This window comes from Eutrigla gurnardus (genome assembly GCF_963514095.1).
Source record: "Eutrigla gurnardus genome assembly, chromosome: 18".
NCBI lineage: Eukaryota > Metazoa > Chordata > Actinopteri > Perciformes > Triglidae > Eutrigla > Eutrigla gurnardus.
The window spans coordinates 2,884,234-2,902,755 of NC_139929.1; the positions used below are offsets into that span (position 1 = coordinate 2,884,234).

Genomic DNA, 18,522 nt, shown 5'->3' on the forward strand with positions numbered 1-18,522 from the left:
TGGCCTTTTGTTCCATAAGCAATATTTTCCTCTCTTTCATAATTCCTCTATAGTTTAGTGTAAAGAATGATTTAATTAATTGTAGATAAGGGCTTTGGGCTTTTTGGGATGTGGAATCTGCCTGGGGGGGGGGGGGGGGGGGGTTCAGTGATACAATAAATCCCCCTTTTATCACGCATCAGGATAAAAACATGACCAATAATCTGAATTATCTGAAAAATGGTCAAGTGACTTGAAAAAGATGTGTAGCTCGTTATTATGATGAAGTGAAAATATAGCCATATTTATGTTTTTTCCTTTATTTATGCAGGTAGATCTCATGCTTTATCATTGATTGAATACAAATATTTAGATAGATAGATATTTTATTGATCCCGAGGGAAATTCAAGACTGTGCAAAACTTTAGATGAATATCCCGAATTACAATTATTATAATAATCGTGATATGGATCGTGGTCCGATCCAGAGTTTATGTCATGTTTACTTCTATCACTCGACTGTAATGAAATCGTGTCCATGAAATGGCTGCATTCCATTTCCTAGGTCGGCTGCAGACCAGGTTGACTCATTATAGTAACTGCCAACAACTTCACCGTTTCCAGATCAGTGAATAAGTGAATCTATATGTGAAATATAGATAAGCAGGATGTGTTAATGATCGTATAATCAGCCCGATCAATACACTCACACACTCTTTTATTATTATTATATTATGTTTGTATCGGATCGTGGAAATTAAACTCACGTTGGCTGTCGGTGCTGACTAAAATTTAGGACGAGGTTTTGAGCTTCCATTCTGACAAAAACTAACGTTGTTAATGGAGGTGTGTGTGTGTGTGTGTGTGTGTGTGTGTGTGTGTGTGTGTGTGTGTGTGTGTGCGTGTGTGTGTGTGTGCGTGTGTGCGTGTGTGCGTGTGTGTGTGTGTGTGTGTGTGTGTGTGTGTGTGTGTGTGTGTGTGTGTGTGTGTGTGTGTGATATAATCTGGCAGAGACAGGTGTTTGGGGGGGGGGGGGCAGAGATTCCACCTGCAGCTACACACAGAATCCCACATGTAGTTTTTGACCCAGTCTACTTCCTGGTGAGTCATTCACAGAAACATTTAAATAAAGAGCTGATTTTCTCGCTCCGTCGCACAAACACACGTTCTCTGTGGCAGCAATGTTCCAGGTGCAATTATAGAAAGTGCCCCCCCCCCCCCCATGATTACAGCTACTAAATGGCTTCATGTCCACAGGAGGTGTGTTTTTTCCACTCGTCCAGCTAAAGGTTATCTAACTTTAATGAGTTTTTTCCTTCCTGTGGGCAAAGCGACGCATGATTGGTTCACCTCGGTGAGGATTTGAGGCCCCCCCCCCCCCCCCCCCCCCCCCCCCCTCTCTGAGGCCTCGGGTCAATGTGAGCCCTCTGGTCGCTTGTTACAGATCTGAGGAATGACCTCAGGGCCCACTGATCTCAGAGCAGGTGTTGGGCTTAATGAACAGCTCCCATAGGAACAGTGGGAGTTAATTCAGGCGTCATCAAAATATGCAAATGATTAATGTTGAAGCGTTCTGATTGGTTGCATGTATCTGTCTTGCAGCCATCATGTACGTGATGGGAGCTCTGGGACCGGCGGCCGGCTTACCTGCTGGGCGGCGTCCTCATCGGCTTTCTACGTCGACCCCAAAACCGCCGTCAACATCGACCAGAGCGACCCGCGCTTCGTTGGCAACTGGTAAACGCTCGCACCTGTCTCACCCCCCAGCTGTCAAACCGTCTGTCTTTTCTTGTTACAAACCCGTCCGATTGGTTCCTCAGGTGGAGCGGCTTCCTGCTGTGCGCCGTCGCCATGCTGCTTGTCATCTTCCCCATGTTCGCTTTCCCCAAGAAGCTGCCGCCGCGCCACAAGAAGAGGAAGAAGAAGAAAAAGATGGGCTCGCCCGGCAGCGTGTCCAGCGACGACGACGTGATGAAGGAGAAGTCCCGGCGGCAAAGACAACAACGTGTCCTCGTCCATGGGCTTCGGGAAGGACATCAAAGGTGAGGCTTCATGAGCCAGACCAGAACCGGGACCAGGATCAGTCCTGAGATCCCTCCTTTTAAAAGGACTTACTGATTTGTGATGGAGGAGGAATCCACCGTCAACACTGAGGAGATTTATTTAATAAACCAGGATCTCCTGCTGGTTTCCGGGGAGAGATTCTGGTTTACTGTATCCTATCTATTACACACTGTGTGTGTGTGTGTGTGTGTGTGTGTGTGTGTGTGTGTGTGTGTGTGTGTGTGTGTGTGTGTGTGTGTGTGTGTGTGTGTGTGTGTGTGTGTGTGTGTGTGTGTGTGTGTGTGTGTGGATAAGCATCATCATGTAACCATGAAAGCGTTACAGCATCTTCTTGTGTCCCGGCCGGATGTTTTGGGGCCGTTGTGGCCGATTCTGCAGACTCAGGCTCTTCACTGTGTGAAATGTGTTATAGTGCTGTGTGTGTCCTTCTGTGGAGGTGTGTGTGTGTTTGTTTGTGTGTGTGTGTGTGTGTTTGTTTGTTTGTGTGTGTGTGTGTGTGTGTGCAGCACAAATTCAGCACTTCTGGGAAAGAGATGCCGCACTGAAGTGACCATTTTTCACTAAAGATCTTTTCTCCTCTTCAGCTCATCAGCAAATACCGGAAAATGCTAACATTTAATATTTTTTCAGTGAAGCCCCTTCGGGACGCACTTATGATTATGGAATATTCCAGACCGAGGTCAACCGCCGTTTGCCAGCAAAGCTTAATATTTCCTTTTTTGCAACAATCATCACATTCATAGCCGATACCCCGGGAGCATTTAAAACACAGATGCAGTAACGTGAGGTGATATTTAACAAAACGATTACTTTCAGTTATTTAATTCCATCCAAAATTCAATGTTTAAAATGAATTAAAGGGATTTAAATCAATCCTTTGCGTTTGATTGGACAACAGAAAGTGGGCGGGATTCTATTTGTCGCTAAATGTTGCAGATTGGTTGATGGATGGATGTCATGATATTATTGGTTGAAATCAGTTCGGCGTCACTAGCTTCATGGATATCATAATTAATATTCTATATCCGCCTCCTCAGAGAGGAATGTGTGGCGAACGGCAGATGGATGGAACGCTTTGACTTAAGTCATCAAATAGATTCTCACCACAAAGCGGCGAGCGTGGCGACCAGCGTCCGGCTGTCGGCCCGTCTGATTGGAGGGAGCAGACGCCATCTGCCACCCCCCCCCCCCCCCCTCCAGACGGGATTAGCGCCCGGCTCCACAGGAATGAAATAATGAGTGTTGCTCTTCCATTCGTACCTGTTTTGATGTGAGATAACACGGCCAGATGTTAACGTTCCCCACCTACAGCCAGATTAGACGATCCCGGATCATTTATCCTGAACTAGAATCCAATAATAATCCACTTTACATCCTTCCTGCCCCCCCCATGTTAACACACACACACACACACACACAGTTGCGGTTCAGTTTGGAGACGAGTGTTTGCGTTGCCATGACGACACATCTGCCTCTCGACTGAATCCATTCGCTCCCGTTTGTTTGAGGAATAAAAGCCCTCCTGCTCAGCTGAAAGTGACAACAGAGGGTTTGTCTTTAGCGGATCCAGAGATCTACAGATCTGCCCGGCAACAGGAACGTACTTCTAGTTTGGACCACATGACTGAGAGCGTCTGCATCATGTCAGCCGACTCGTATGGACACTTCCCCCCCCTCGGGCTGATTTAAAGGGCATGTCGTGCCCTTGTTGTGATGAACCGAGGATGACGGGCTGGTTTTATTTCGAGGCTCTCGGCGGAGACGCGCGATCTCCGGATCCCGGCGGTGAAACGCCGCCGGTGGCTGCGTGACTTCCTGGGAGCCTCGCAGGGTTTCAGGCTACAATGAGCATCTGTGTGTTTACGTCTCGTTCGTTCCTGCAGCGCCACGAGGACACGGACACCAGATGGAATAAGACACGCTTTTAAATAGATCTCTCTGTTATGACATGAGGCTTCGTTTGTGGCCTTTTCTCATTTACAGGTTTCCAGTAATTATCCTCCTCCTTCCAATTCTGTCAAGTCCGCGATCCACTTTGTGTTAATTACACCACGTTAACGACGTGGTCTGCCTGGTCTTGTGTGTCCCCCCCCCCTCAGACCTCCCCAAGGCGGCCCTGCGGATCCTCAGCAACATGACCTTCCTCTTCGTCAGCCTGTCCTACACGGCCGAGTGCGCCATCGTCACCGCCTTCATCACCTTCATCCCCAAGTTCATCGAGTCGCAGTTCGGCATCCCCGCCTCCAACGCCAGCATCTACACCGGTACGCCGCTGCTCTGTTCGGATTCGCTGATTCAGCAGATTCTGGGATCGTTTTAATGAGTTATTGCAGTTTGAATGTTGATCAAAACAACTAAGATGTGTCCAAATCATTTAAGTTATTTAGTTTAGTTAAGAAAAAGTAAAAGGTGGTCACTTGGGAGTGCTTGTAAAACCCAACATTAATTATCATAGCATTAATTAAGAAGTTGTTTTGTCACTTCAAAATAAATCTCAATAATCAAGAAGGTTCCGGTTCCTTTGGAGTTTCTGCACATTTCCAGCTGTGAGAAGGAAATGTAGTGTGATTTAGAAAAAAAATCAATCCTTAATAATAATGTTTCATAGGATCATTGAACTATGAGATCAATAAGGCAAACTCTCCTCGACACATAATTAATGAGAACATCTCCAGTGCTTAACACTAAATAATAGATCATTTCTTTATTGATTCGTCAGGATAAAGGGAAGAGAAATATATGATTTCACTCACTATTGAGTGTTTCTTCTGTGTCCTGATCCTGAACCACATCATACGTCATCATCACGCATGTATTACCACGTCCTTTACTATACGTACCAGCAGGTAGTCTGTACCCGTTTAAGCCCACGTCTGTTGTCACAGTGATTCACAAGTCAAGAGAGCAGCGCTGTGAGTCATCGCCGACTCTCATTCAGTCACGAGTTCCACTGTAACCGTGGGAGACGCATCCGCCATATCATGATGTCACACACACACACACACACACACGCACACACACACACTGGGTGTTAACATATGGTCATCACACACGCACACAACACCGTTGCTCCGTCTCATCTGCCTGTTGCCAGGATACAAGGGGGTAAGGGCAAAAGGGTAGTGTGGTTGCCATGGCGACACAAATGATGCCAAGCTGCTGGGATGTGGTGGTCGGTGAGGAGGAGGAACAGGAGCAGGATGAGCAGCGTGCACTCCTGATGATGGGCAGACAGATGAGTCCCTGTGAAATTTCTTAGGGATTTTTTGTGTTTTTAAGAATGACCAGAAAAGCTGACATCAGCGTTATATACTCTCTAAATATTTATAGTGTATATATTTGTTTGCTCATAGAAAACTATATTTTTGAAAGAGAGAGACAGACCTTTAAAGATTGGTTGACATTCAGATAACTAGAACATTGGAATCACATATTTAAATGTTTATAATTTATTTAAACGACTACTTAGTTTGATTATTCAAACGTTGCTCTTTGCTACGTATCGTCCGTCCCACACAGCGAGTTATTATCCCTCAACTCTGGATTTCAAAGTGTCTTCCAGCTTCTTTATTAAGAACAAGACTCCCTGAATGCTGAGTGATCAGCAGGAAGAGACAGGAATGGAGAAGATGTTAAAATAAGATGAGTGGAGATTCCCATCATGACCGGGTTCCTGAAGCGCCGCCGCTCACTATGCTCATTAAGATGCTGCATCAGAAACGGCACCATAACGTATGGAGATTTCTTTTTCAAGCCTCCGCGTCCAACGAGAGACCAAACAGTCTTTCACATGAAAGCACGACACGTTCACATTATCCACGTCGGCGTGCCTCATCCAGATCCTGGAGATCAGACGCTTGTTGTCACGCTTTACGTCGTTAATTCAGCGTCTTGACACGAGTTTATTTCTGTGCAGTTTGCAACACTTCTAAAGTTGTTATACCTCCCTCTCTCCGTCTCTCAGGTGTGATCATCGTCCCCAGCGCCGGCGTCGGCATCGTGCTCGGCGGCTACATCATCAAGAAGCTGAAGCTCGGCGCCAGGGAGTCGGCCAAGCTGGCGATGATCTGCAGCGGCGTGTCTCTGCTCTGCTTCTCCACAGCTCTTCATCGTGGGCTGCGAGAGCATCAACCTGGGGGGCATCAACATCCCGTACACCACCGGGTAACCACGCCTCCTTTTAACCTCACCGTGTACAAATACGCATTGTTTCATGTATGTTGGACTTGAACTCAGGTGTAAATTCGGTTTCCAAACTGAAAAATCTATATAAATCCACACCCATACTGTGACACATGAGTATCAGTGATTGATTGCTCTCTGGTGGCTCGGGTGATTCACTCTGCCACCTCTATTTCTGGACGCCACACCAAACATCCGAGTGTCAGGCCCTGCAGGAACGCCGTGCATGAGTGACCTTGGAGGATGCAGAAGACATGCAAACATACTGTCTACTGTATTTGTATCACATCTCATCACACTGTGTACTGCCAACTGTCTTCACATTTAACATCAATTTAAAAATCTACTTCTGGTCTTTGAAGCCCACGAAACACAAACCTGCTAAAACCGCTGCCAAATGTACTTTTCACATAACCAAGTTAATCATTGTGATTATTGGTCAAATAGTCCCGAAAGCCCCGTAGCTGACCCATTAATAAGTGTAGTCTTTGTTTAAAGTGGGGGGGTCAACAAGACGTGTGAACCAGGAGGGGGCTCCTCATTATGAACCCGCTGGTCACCGGTAGCACCCACATGAGGAATGTTGAGCCCGAGCCACTCTTTGTGTCACTGGTCTGCACTCGCACACTAGTCTAGACGCCCCCCCCCAACACACACACAGACACACACACACACACACACACACACACACACACACACACACACACACACACCGACGGGATGGAGTATTTAAAAAAACTCTAAAGGACCTGAACCATTGAATAGTGTAATATTCTTGGAATTTTGCAAAAAAGCATTAACTTCACTGTTCAATGGTCAGAATCTGCAAAAATCTCTCATTCTGCAGCACTGAACTAAGCCTCTCTCTCTCTCTCTCTCTCTCTCTCTCTCTCTCTCTCTCTCTCTCTCTCTCTCTCTCTCTCTCTCTCTCTCTCTCTCTCTCTTTATCTCTGTATAAAAACCCAAACACAACATCTGAGGGTTCATCGAGGGGTTTTAGTCTGGAGGGGGGGGGGAGGCAATCAGCACAGTGAGCCCTGCAACTCCAGCACGGCTAATGCCTTTTTTTTTTCACATGCATGCAGACACACAGACTCCCTCCCTCACACACAGTGTCTGGAATGTGACACTGTTATGTCAGGACGGGCCCAAATGTGCTTCCTCTGTGACCTGGAAAACAAAATAATAATAATAATAAAAAAATAAAAAAATAGGATGAGTAACTCTTGAAAAAATATATTTTAAGAAGTAGCATAAAATAATTAAAACCTTCCCTGTTTTGCATGTTAAACATAACATCAGATTATAAGTGAGATGTGTTTTGTGTGTGTGACGGCTGTGTTGTTAGACGCGTCCCCGGGTGTTCCACAGGGCTCAGAGCGAGGCTTCCCAGAGAAAACCAGGACTCGCTTCACTGCTCCCGGTTTAAAGTGCAGCGACCGTTCCACACTCCGGGTCGAGTCCCTTCCTCTCCTATAATCACACCGGCTCGTTTCAAAGATCATTAGAAGGATTATATGGATTAATCATGAAGCAGGACCTTCCAGCTTCAAATGAAACACTCAATACTGCATGGAAATTCAATTATTTTAATAATACATAACATTCATATTTTTAATGTTTTTGACGCAGAAACAAAAGTTAATGGCGTGCTGCCATGAAGGGAAGGAGGGAGGGGAAATACGTGTTATCCTCTTTGCAGCAGGAAGCGTTGGGCTTTTATAGGAATGTGGTCTGAAATGTGACATTAATCTTTCTGACGCTGAAAAACTAACCTCGACATTAATGTGCAGAACGAGAATAAATGCTCATACAGATGGTTGAATGGACGAGTTCCCCGCTGACACAGGATTAAAGCTAGAAAACATTATCCCAACAGAGTTACAAAGAAGCACTTAACAAGTGTGTGTGTTGTTCGTGTGTGTGTGTGTGTGTGCAGGCCGACCCTGACGATGGCTCACAGGAACCTGACGGGCAGTTGCAACGTGAACTGCGGCTGCAGGATCCACGAGTACGCTCCGGTCTGCGGCTCCGACGGCATCACCTACTTCAACCCCTGTTTGGCTGGATGTAGCACCGTGGGCAACGACAGCACCGGGGTACACACACACACACACACACACACACACACACTCTCTCATCACTACCCTCAAGGCCTCATTGTTTTTAGAAATCATTGCTACGTAGCCATTTTCACTTCAGGTTGAATGAAAACTGTATTCCAGAGTTCATTAATGAACACAAAGACGTGGGAAGTGAAAGGACAGGAAGTGTCAGAGTCCACAACAATGTCGGTGCCACCCTGTGTGTGTGTGTGTGTGTGTGTGTGTGTGTGTGTGTGTGTGTGTGTGTGTGTGTGTGTGTGTGTGTGTGTGTGTGTGTGTGTGTGTGTGTGTGTGTGTGTGTGTGTGTGTGTGTGTGTGTGTGTGTGTGTGTGTGTGTGTGTGTGTGTGTGTGTGTGTGTTTTTCCGACGCAACTTTTTCCGACGTGACTTTTTCCGACGTGACTTTTTTGACGTGACTTTTTTCAACATGACTTTTTTCACATTACTTTTTTCAACGCAACTTTTTCGTCATGACTTTTTCTGTGAAATTGTTCAACATACTATGACTTTTGCCGACAACTTTTTTCTTGACAATTTTTTTTTCTTTTTTTCAACGTGACTTTTTTTCAACATGTGACTTTTTTCGACACCATATACTATTACTTTTTTTGTTTTCGTGACTTTTTTCGACATTACTTTTTTGTGACTTTTCGACATACTATACTATATGACTTTTTCATCACTTTTTTCGACATACATTGACCTTTTTCATAATTTTTTTCGACATACTTTGACTTGTGTCAGAGTCCACAACAATGTTGGTGCCACCCTGTGTGTGTCCTCTTAAAAAGGACTTTTTTTTTCGATGTAACTTTTTTTTTTCGCCGTGACTTTTTTCGCCGTGACTTTTTTTTTCCGACGTGACTTTTTCCGACGTGACTTTTTTCAACATGACTTTTTTTCAACGTGACTTTTTTTCAACATGTGACTTTTTTCGACACACTATATACTATTACTTTTTTTGTGACTGTTTTCGTGACGTTTTTCGACATTACTTTTTTGTGACCTTTCGACATACTATACTATGACTTTTTCATCACTTTTTTCGACATACTTTGACTTGTGTCAGACGTGCCTTTTTTTTTCGCCGTGACTTTTTTCGCCGTGACTTTTTTTTCCGACGTGACTTTTTCCGACGTGACTTTTTTGACGCAACTTTTTTCAACATTACTTTTTTTCAACGTGACATTTTTTCAACATGTGACTTTTTTGTGACCTTTCGACATACTATACTATGACTTTTTCATCACTTTTTTCGACATACTTTGACTTGTGTCAGACGTGACTTTTTTTTCGACGTGACTTTTTCCGACGTGACTTTTTTCGACATGACTTTTTTGACGTGGCTTTTTTGACGTGACTTTTTTCAACATTACTTTTTTTCAACGTGACTTTTTTCGACACACTATATACTATTACTTTTTTTGTGACTGTTTTCGTGACTTTTTTCGACATTACTCTTTTGTGACTTTTCGACATACTATACTATGACTTTTTCATCACTTTTTTCGACATACTTTGACTTGTGTCAGAGTCCACAACAATGTTGGTGCCACCCTGTGTGTGTGTGTGTGTCCTCTTAAAAAGGACTTTTTCCGACGTAACTTTTTCCGACATGACTTTTTTCAACAGGACTTTTTCAACAGGACTTTTTCGACGGGACCTGACACGAAAACAGTCACAAAAAAAGTAATAGTATATAGTGTGTCGAAAAAAGTCACATGTTGAAAAAAAGTCACGTTGAAAAAAATTAATGTTGAAAAAAGTAAGGTCAAAAAAGTAAGGTCAGAAAAGTCACGTCAAAAAAGTCATGTCGAAAAAAGTCACGTCGAAAAAAAAAAGTCACGTCTGACACAAGTCAAAGTATGTCGAAAAAAGTGACTTTTTCCGACGTGACTTTTTTCGACATGACTTTTTTGACGTGACTTTTTTGACGTGACTTTTTTCAACATTACTTTTTTTCAACATGTGACTTTTTTCGACACTATATACTATTACTTTTTTTGTGACTGTTTTCGTGATGTTTTTCGACATTACTTTTTTGTGACTTTTCGACATACTATACTATGACTTTTTCATCACTTTTTTCGACATACTTTGACTTGTGTCAGACGTGACTTTTTTTTTCGACGTGACTTTTTCCGACGTGACTTTTTCCGACGTGACTTTTTTCGACATGACTTTTTTGACGTGACTTTTTTGATGTGACTTTTTTCAACATTACTTTTTTTCGACGTGACTTTTTCGTCATGACTTTTTCTGTGAAATTGTTCAACATACTATGACTTTTGCCGACAACTTTTTTCTTGACAATTTTTTTTTCTTTTTTTCAACGTGACTTTTTTTCAACATGTGACTTTTTTCGACACTATATACTATTACTTTTTTTGTTTTCGTGACTTTTTTCGACATTACTTTTTTGTGACTTTTCGACATACTATACTATATGACTTTTTCATCACTTTTTTCGACATACATTGACCTTTTTCATAATTTTTTTCGACATACTTTGACTTGTGTCAGAGTCCACAACAATGTTGGTGCCACCCTGTGTGTGTGTCCTCTTAAAAAGGACTTTTTTTTCGATGTAACTTTTTTTTTCGCCGTGACTTTTTTCGCCGTGACTTTTTTTTCCGACGTGACTTTTTCCGACGTGACTTTTTCCGACGTGACTTTTTTCAACATTACTTTTTTTCAACGTGACATTTTTTCAACATGTGACTTTTTTGTGACCTTTCGACATACTATACTATGACTTTTTCATCACTTTTTTCGACATACTTTGACTTGTGTCAGACGTGCCTTTTTTTTTCGCCGTGACTTTTTTCGCCGTGACTTTTTTTTCCGACGTGACTTTTTCCGACATGACTTTTTTGACGCAACTTTTTTCAACATTACTTTTTTTCAACGTGACTTTTTTTCAACATGTGACTTTTTTCGACACACTATATACTATTACTTTTTTTGTGACTGTTTTCGTGACGTTTTTCGACATTACTTTTTTGTGACTTTTCGACATACTATACTATGACTTTTTCATCACTTTTTTCGACATACTTTGACTTGTGTCAGACTTGACTTTTTTTTTCGACGTGACTTTTTCCGACGTGACTTTTTTTTCGACATGACTTTTTTGACGTGACTTTTTTCGACATGACTTTTTTGACGTGACTTTTTTGACGTGACTTTTTTGACGTGACTTTTTTCAACATTACTTTTTTTCAACATGTGACTTTTTTCGACACACTATATACTATTACTTTTTTTGTGACTGTTTTCGTGACGTTTTTCGACATTACTTTTTTGTGACTTTTCGACATACTATACTATGACTTTTTCATCACTTTTTTCGACATACTTTGACGTGTCAGAGTCCACAACAATGTTGGTGCCACCCTGTGTGTGTGTGTGTGTGTGTGTGTCCTCTTAAAAAGGACTTTTTCCGACGTAACTTTTTCCGACATGACTTTTTTCAACAGGACTTTTTCGACGGGACTTTTTTCACGCAACTTTTTTCAACGCAACTTTTTCGTCATGACTTTTTCTGTGAAATTGTTCAACATACTATGACTTTTGCCGACAACTTTTTTCTTGACAATTTGTTTTACTTTTTTTCAACGTGACTTTTTTTCAACATGTGACTTTTTTCGACACACTATATACTATTACTTTTTTTGTGACTGTTTTCGTGACTTTTCGACATACTATACTAAATGACTTTTTCATCACTTTTTTCGACATACATTGACTTTTTTCATAATTTTTTTTCGACATTCTTTGACTTGTACTTGTTTTTCCCACTACAGATCAGGAACTACACGGACTGCGGCTGCGTGCAGAGCAGACAGGTCATCACGCCGTCCTCCGGCGGCCAGGTCAACCAGCTGCAGCTGGTCATCGTCAAGACCTACCTGAACGAGAACGGCTATGCCGTGTCGGGGAAGTGCGACCGGACCTGCAACACCCTCATCCCCTTCCTCATCTTCCTCTTCATCGTCACTCTCATCACCGCCTGTGCCCAGCCCTCCGCCATCATCGTCACGCTCAGGTAAGGGACTGATATTGTCTCCTGGAGGATTTGGGGATTTTTTTTCGTTGTAGCTCTGTATCATTTCCCTGCTGTTTCTCTTTTTTCAGGTCTGTCGATGAACAGGAGAGGCCTTTTGCTCTCGGGATGCAGTTTGTCTTGCTCCGAACTCTCGGTAAGTTCCTGTTGTAACATATTAGGTCATAAAGTGTAGATGAAAAAATGTAAGAGTGTAATTTCTCCTTTTCTTGCCGACACAGTACAATTTGAGTGCGAGCAGGAATGCAGCTCTGTAGTTGACCTCTGTGAACTTTAGTGTCAGGAGGTGTATGAAAGCCCTCGGTGTTAGCTGCCCTTACATGCCTCAGATCTGCTCGGTATGGCTGTGTGACCATAAAGCTGTCACATCACTTCTCCTTAAACACTATGAGATGTGTGCAACTACAAGCTTGTTCAAGGAATCTTTATTATCCCGAAATTTGTTGTACAGCAGGCATTTTCCACAGAACAATCACACAACATCAATACAAAGAACAGAAATAAATGAATAAAAACAACATGTATACATTTTTTTTATAATTTAAAAGACCACTGTCAGCAGGGACAAAAGGGTTTTTCCATATGTTGGTCCTGCAATTTGGAAGAATTAATCTGTGGCCGGAAACAGCATGAATTCACCTGCCAAGGGATGGCTCCGATCAACTAGCATTGAACGGGCCTCATTTAGAGTTCTGACATTGAACAGGTCTGTCGAAAAAAGTCATAAAAAATGAATAATAAAGTATGTCGAAAAAGTCATTAAAAAAAGTCATAAAAAAAGTCAGTATAGTATGTAAAAAAAAGTCGGGAAAAAAGTCACAGGAAAAGTCATGAAAAAAGACATCAAGAAAGTCACGAAAAAGTCATGGAAAAAGTCGGTGTAGTATGTTGGAAAAAAAGTCATGAAAAAAGTCACGGGAAAAGTCATGAAAATTCACACAAAAAAGTCACGAAAAAAGTCACAAAAAAGTCACGGAAAAAGTCGGTGTAAGTATGTCGAAAAAAATCACGAAAAAAGTCACGAAAACGTTATAGTTATAGTCCTAGTATAGTTTTGTTATTGTTTTTGTGATTCATGAAAATCGCTGTTCAGCAGACATCATCTCCTCTCTCTCCTCCCTCAGCCTACATCCCGACGCCCATCTACTTCGGCGCCGTCATCGACACCACCTGCATGCTGTGGCAGCAGGACTGCGGCGTGCACGGCTCCTGCTGGGAGTACGACGTCACCTCCTTCCGCTTCGTCTACTTCGGCCTGGCGGCGAGTCTCAAGTTCGTCGGCTTCATCTTCATCTTCCTCACCTGGTACTCGATCAAGCACAAGGAGGACCGCGCCGAGCGCTGGCGCCAGCGCCTGCCTCCGCTGGGCACCGTCAGCGAGCTCATCTGCCACGCCGGCGGCCACAAAAGCCACGCCCGCACCCGCTCCTGCCCCGTCTTCATCCCGCCGCCGCGGCCCGACCCACCGGCCGCCGCCCTGCCGGCACTCAACCGCGGCCACAGCAGCCTCAGCTGCCCCGGCAACGCCCTCAAAGCAATAACTCCACCCATCCTGTTGCCGCATCACCACAGAGGCTCCGCCCACGTCTGAGAGAGCCCCTCCCCCACTCTATGGGGTCCGTTGTGACACGTGCCTTCCTGTCTGTGTTTTCTGCACCTCGCGGCGTCTGCTCTACACCAATCAGGCGCCAGGCGGGACTCCACAGCTGCTGCAGGACTGACGCAGGTTCGGCCCGCCGTATTTTAAAAGGGCTGCTCATCGTCATGACGCGTGTTTGTTCTGAACGCATCATCAGCGACGAATCTGATGACATCATCACATGGTGCTACTGTTACCGGGCAGGGTTAAGACCTGTCATCAACACAGCCTCTAAAGCACAACTGACAAACCTGTACTATGCAAGATCCTATGTACAGCCCCCCCCCCCAGTACTGTACAGCCCTCTAGTCTACATCTGGACCTCCTTTCTTCTTTTGCGCAATTACATCATTTCCCTTTACAGAACAAATCCGCAACCTCACTCGCCTTCTCCACCTGTAACAAGAAGTGTTCCTTTTTTCTTTTTAAATCCTCTCTCTCATTTCGTAACAGTGCCTCTCAGGCTGTCTCGGCCAGTCCAGTACACAAAGCTAGCTCCCAGAAAAAAAAAGAGAAAAAAAGCCAGTCACTGTCGCTCTCAGTTGAAATCCTCGGGGGGATGAAGCCCCTCCCCCGTAACCATGTAGCTTAAAGCCGACTCCAACGACTCGTATGAAATAGTTAACTTTTATTATTAAAATGTGTGATAATTAATCTCATCTCTGACCGTGCTGGAGCTACTGTATGTCCGATGTGATTGTACCCGAAACTGGAAAACGTGATGGAGGTTGTTTTTTTTTTAAAGAATGTGGCGAAAAAATCTGACTTTCAAACCGATTTGTATCAAAAAGTCTTCATATTGTTAATGGCTTCTCCATTCTAAGGTCATCAGATGTACATAGTAGGTATCTAGTAGTCTAGGCTTGTAAGGAAGTAGTGCAGCAAGCATGTAAAACAACTAAAACCCCCCCTTTTTTATCAGTCGGCTGTGGGTTGATTTGGGTTCCTGGGCGTTTGGCGCCCTCTAGTGGACAAAGAGATGATTGTGCGAAGGCTGGTGAATGTTGCAGTTCTGACGGACGAAGCTCTTGGTTTAAAAGGTTAATTATTAAAAATTATTACTGCACTGAAGTTTAGCTCTCCAGTTTCCCAAAGAGATGCCTTCTTCAGGTCATGTGACTTCTGTGAAAGTCATGTGACCGAGTCACATGAAAGCTGGTTTGGTGGTCTACAACTCTTACTTTACTTTGGGCTCATGTTATATTCTAAGGAGAAAAAATGGTAATGTGGCCTTTTTTTTGTGTTAAAAAGAAGCTTTGTTCAATTTTTAGACTTATTAGTACGTGATTTGAAAAACCACATTTTATTACTATTTTTCCTGGATATAAGATGACATATTAAAGTTATTTTGTTTATATTCTGACCAGTTTGACTTTCATGTTAGCTAGTAAAAGTTTGCGAGGGACTGGAGAATCTGATGCAGTGGATACATTTTTAAAAGTTAACGTTTTTTTGTTGTTGTTGCCAAGATTCGTGTTTTTTTTCAATTAAAGAGTAAACGGCAGCGACTAACTTTAGTGATATCGTCACTTAGTACCTCAATGACATACTCGTTAAGTGATCATCGTGTAAATAAATGACAAATGAAGCGTATTATAGAGCTCACACATAGTTAGACGCATATTTATGAACTAACCCATGACGTTGTAGTTAAAATTTAAATAAAAAAAAGACTTAAAGCTACAAAACAGTGGATTTGTGTCGCGGTGCCTGAACAGTATTATTCACATGGTGCTCTGGATTTCTCACGGCCTCAAAAAGAGGAACACCAATGTGGGATTATTGATCCGTCATGTGACCTGAAAGCCCAAAGTCATCTCACACAGTATTTATTCCATTCACTTCAAAGGCTGCTTATGAAACGGTGAAAAAAATACCAAATTAACTTAAATGTTTAAAAGTTCTCCTTATATTTACAATCTCAATCACACAGATGATCATTAGACAAACGCCTGGACTACTGAGGTCGAATTAATGCATTTCTCTCCTTTCATCAGTGTTTGAAGCGAACGTGAACAGAAGTCGGAGAAGCTCATATCGCTTTTTTTTGTTCAACCGGAGCGGGAAATTGATGTTTGTGAACATTTGGTTTACAAATGCCTTGAATACTTGATATTTGTCATTAAAAAAAGTTTAAAAAAACATACTGTGTGTGTGTGATGGGAGAAGACTTACAGCTGAAACATCACAGCGAAGGTTGAAAGGGTTTATTTCTTAACAGCTTGGTGGTTTTTCCTGAAACCGAGTTCTAACACTTGTACAAACACACTGTCCAGAAGAAAAAACAACAGGTTTGTGATGTCATAACCAGCTTTAAGGGACTACAGTTACATTTGACTGATTTCTTTTTTTTTTGCCACGTGCAACCGAGACGATTATCAGAAGCTCTACATGAGGAACTGGTGTCATTACCCCCAAAATAAAAAATAAAGTTACACAAGGACCATGCTCCAACCCTGGTGATGTGATTTAGTTCCATTAAAATGAATAGTGATGAATGTGCAACTAATCAGTAAAGAATATAGCTGTATATTATATCAACTGTCCCATGATTGTCTAAACTTACTATTAATGCCACATGGCAAGGAGATAAAAATAAAAACAATTGCAAAAATATTCCTATTTGGCATATTTAGAAAATATATTTCCTAAATTATTCGTGAAACAATCCAGTCCTCGTCTACTAGATTAGAAATACTAATATAAAACCTGATTTTACAAATGGACAAAAAATGTTTTCAGATCCACAAACACGTGGAAACGTTGGAAAGTGCATTTGGGGTCAAATTGAACCTATAAAGTGTGAACGGTTGTGATGGAGCGGCAGGTTTACGATTAATAGATCTAAAGCAGATTAATGCTAATTATTCATTCAGAGGTTGAAAAGGTTTCACCACTCGCACGTTTTTCCATAAAAACATATATTAAAAACATGGTGTTATCCGCATGGAATTAATAAATCCCACAAACTTAACTTTAGCTGCATTAAGGCTGTTTTTTTTCTAAATATATATTTGAAAAAAAATAACACTGTTTTACTAATAAACGTAGGCACCTGTAAAAAAATAAACAATAACTTTAATACTCATTATACAACTCCGACAGAGGTGGCGTCGCTCGCCATTGCTCATCTCCCAATCACTGTTTCTATGGCGACCAGCAGCTCATTGGCCCCGGGCGCCAGCGCGTGAGTCTGCCTTGGAGGGTCTGAGTCTGCCTCAGAGGGTCTGGTTGGAGGGTTGAGGCTGAGAGCCGCTGCCCTCGTAGTCCAAGCTGAGGGCCTGTAGTACCACCCCGACACTCTGCGGGGCGCTAGTCTGTGTGGTGGGAGGGCTCCCGGTGACGCCGACCGGCACCGTGGGCCTCGCTGTCTGTGGGGAGAAAGGGAGGTAGCCCTGGGCCTGGAAAATGTCCTCCTCTTCCTCGAGGTCCAGGTCCAGACCCCGAGGGCCCGGGGCCTCCCCCTGACCCGGGTCTGGCTCCAGCCGGGACCGGAGGCCGTTGTGAGAACGCAGCAGGCTGTCGTGTCGAGTCTCCAGCTCCGTCAGTCCGTTCCCGCTGAACATCTCTCCCTCCATCTCCTCCAGCTGCTGCGCCCACGCGGCGCCTCTCCTCGGACCTGACGGCGACGGCGATGACATCACCGGTGACGTCACGGGCCTGTTGGGGAGCCTCTCGGGAAGGTCGTTGAGGTCGGATTCCTCGGGTGGTGCCGATGGCGTTCTGCTGGGGGCGGGGGTGGTGAGCCAGGCGTCGCCCGCCGAGGCCGACTCGCCCTCGCCGCTGCCCTCCTCGGAGCCTCCTCCACCCCCGGCCCCGGAGCCCAGCTCTGGCAGGGTGGAGTCGTCGTCAAGGGTTCGGTTGAGTGTGTCTAAAACGTGCCGCAGTGCAAACATATTATCTACATCCTTCTGGAAGTTGACCCAGTTGTCGTGGCTGGGGCCGTAGTCGGGCCTACATTCGTAAAGGCTTTCGTTCATGCTATACAGATCCTCCAGGCCCTGCCAGTTCACCTCCTCGTCGGTCAGGTTGGGCAGCTTAACCCTGTCGTCCGTCCCATATCGGCTGTGTGCTGCTGGGAAGGAAGAGACACGGGTGTGAGGACAGGCGGTGGCAGGAAGAGGGCGCTGTTTCTCAAGGTTTTACACCATGCAGTCATGCCCAGCTGCTGGCTAAAGCAGGCAATGTACACACACACACACACACACACACACACACACACACACACACACACACACACACACACACACACACACACACACACACACACACACACACACACACACACACACACACACACACACACACACACACACACACACACACACACACACACACACACACAGCTCAAGCCAATGAGTAGTGCAAACACATGCCGCCTTAGAAATTCACATTTAGAAAAAAGACGGACTGAAAAGAAAAAAAAATATTAAAATGATCCGAACACACTGAGCTGCACATAAATATAAAAGAATAAAATAATGAAA

The 18,522-nt window shown here is 43.8% G+C and overlaps 2 protein-coding genes across 7 annotated transcripts in view; one reads left to right on the top strand and one right to left on the bottom strand.

Moving 5' to 3' along the window:
- Window positions 1–14,128, top strand: part of slco5a1 (solute carrier organic anion transporter family member 5A1) — a 31,033-nt gene extending 16,905 nt beyond the window's left edge. Inside the window, 12 exon segments of the mRNA XM_084033856.1 lie at window positions 1,582–1,622; window positions 1,624–1,650; window positions 1,652–1,716; window positions 1,800–1,983; window positions 1,985–2,021; window positions 4,143–4,307; window positions 6,008–6,144; window positions 6,146–6,207; window positions 8,165–8,324; window positions 12,137–12,378; window positions 12,468–12,532; window positions 13,521–14,128. Coding sequence (XP_083889982.1) covers window positions 1,582–1,622; window positions 1,624–1,650; window positions 1,652–1,716; window positions 1,800–1,983; window positions 1,985–2,021; window positions 4,143–4,307; window positions 6,008–6,144; window positions 6,146–6,207; window positions 8,165–8,324; window positions 12,137–12,378; window positions 12,468–12,532; window positions 13,521–13,987 — 1,652 coding nt within the window. The 3' untranslated portion in view covers window positions 13,988–14,128.
- Window positions 14,129–16,227: 2,099 nt separating this feature from the next.
- sulf1 (sulfatase 1) overlaps window positions 16,228–18,522 on the bottom strand; it is a 32,618-nt gene continuing 30,323 nt past the window's right edge. For 3 of the 6 annotated variants that reach the window (XM_084033843.1, XM_084033842.1, XM_084033844.1), the window contains one exon: window positions 16,228–18,107. In XM_084033843.1, coding sequence (XP_083889969.1) covers window positions 17,254–18,107 — 854 coding nt within the window. In that variant the 3' untranslated portion in view covers window positions 16,228–17,253. Of the gene's footprint in view, window positions 18,111–18,522 lie in introns of all 6 variants that reach the window. The other 3 variants (XM_084033846.1, XM_084033847.1, XM_084033845.1) reach the window with 2 other exon arrangements.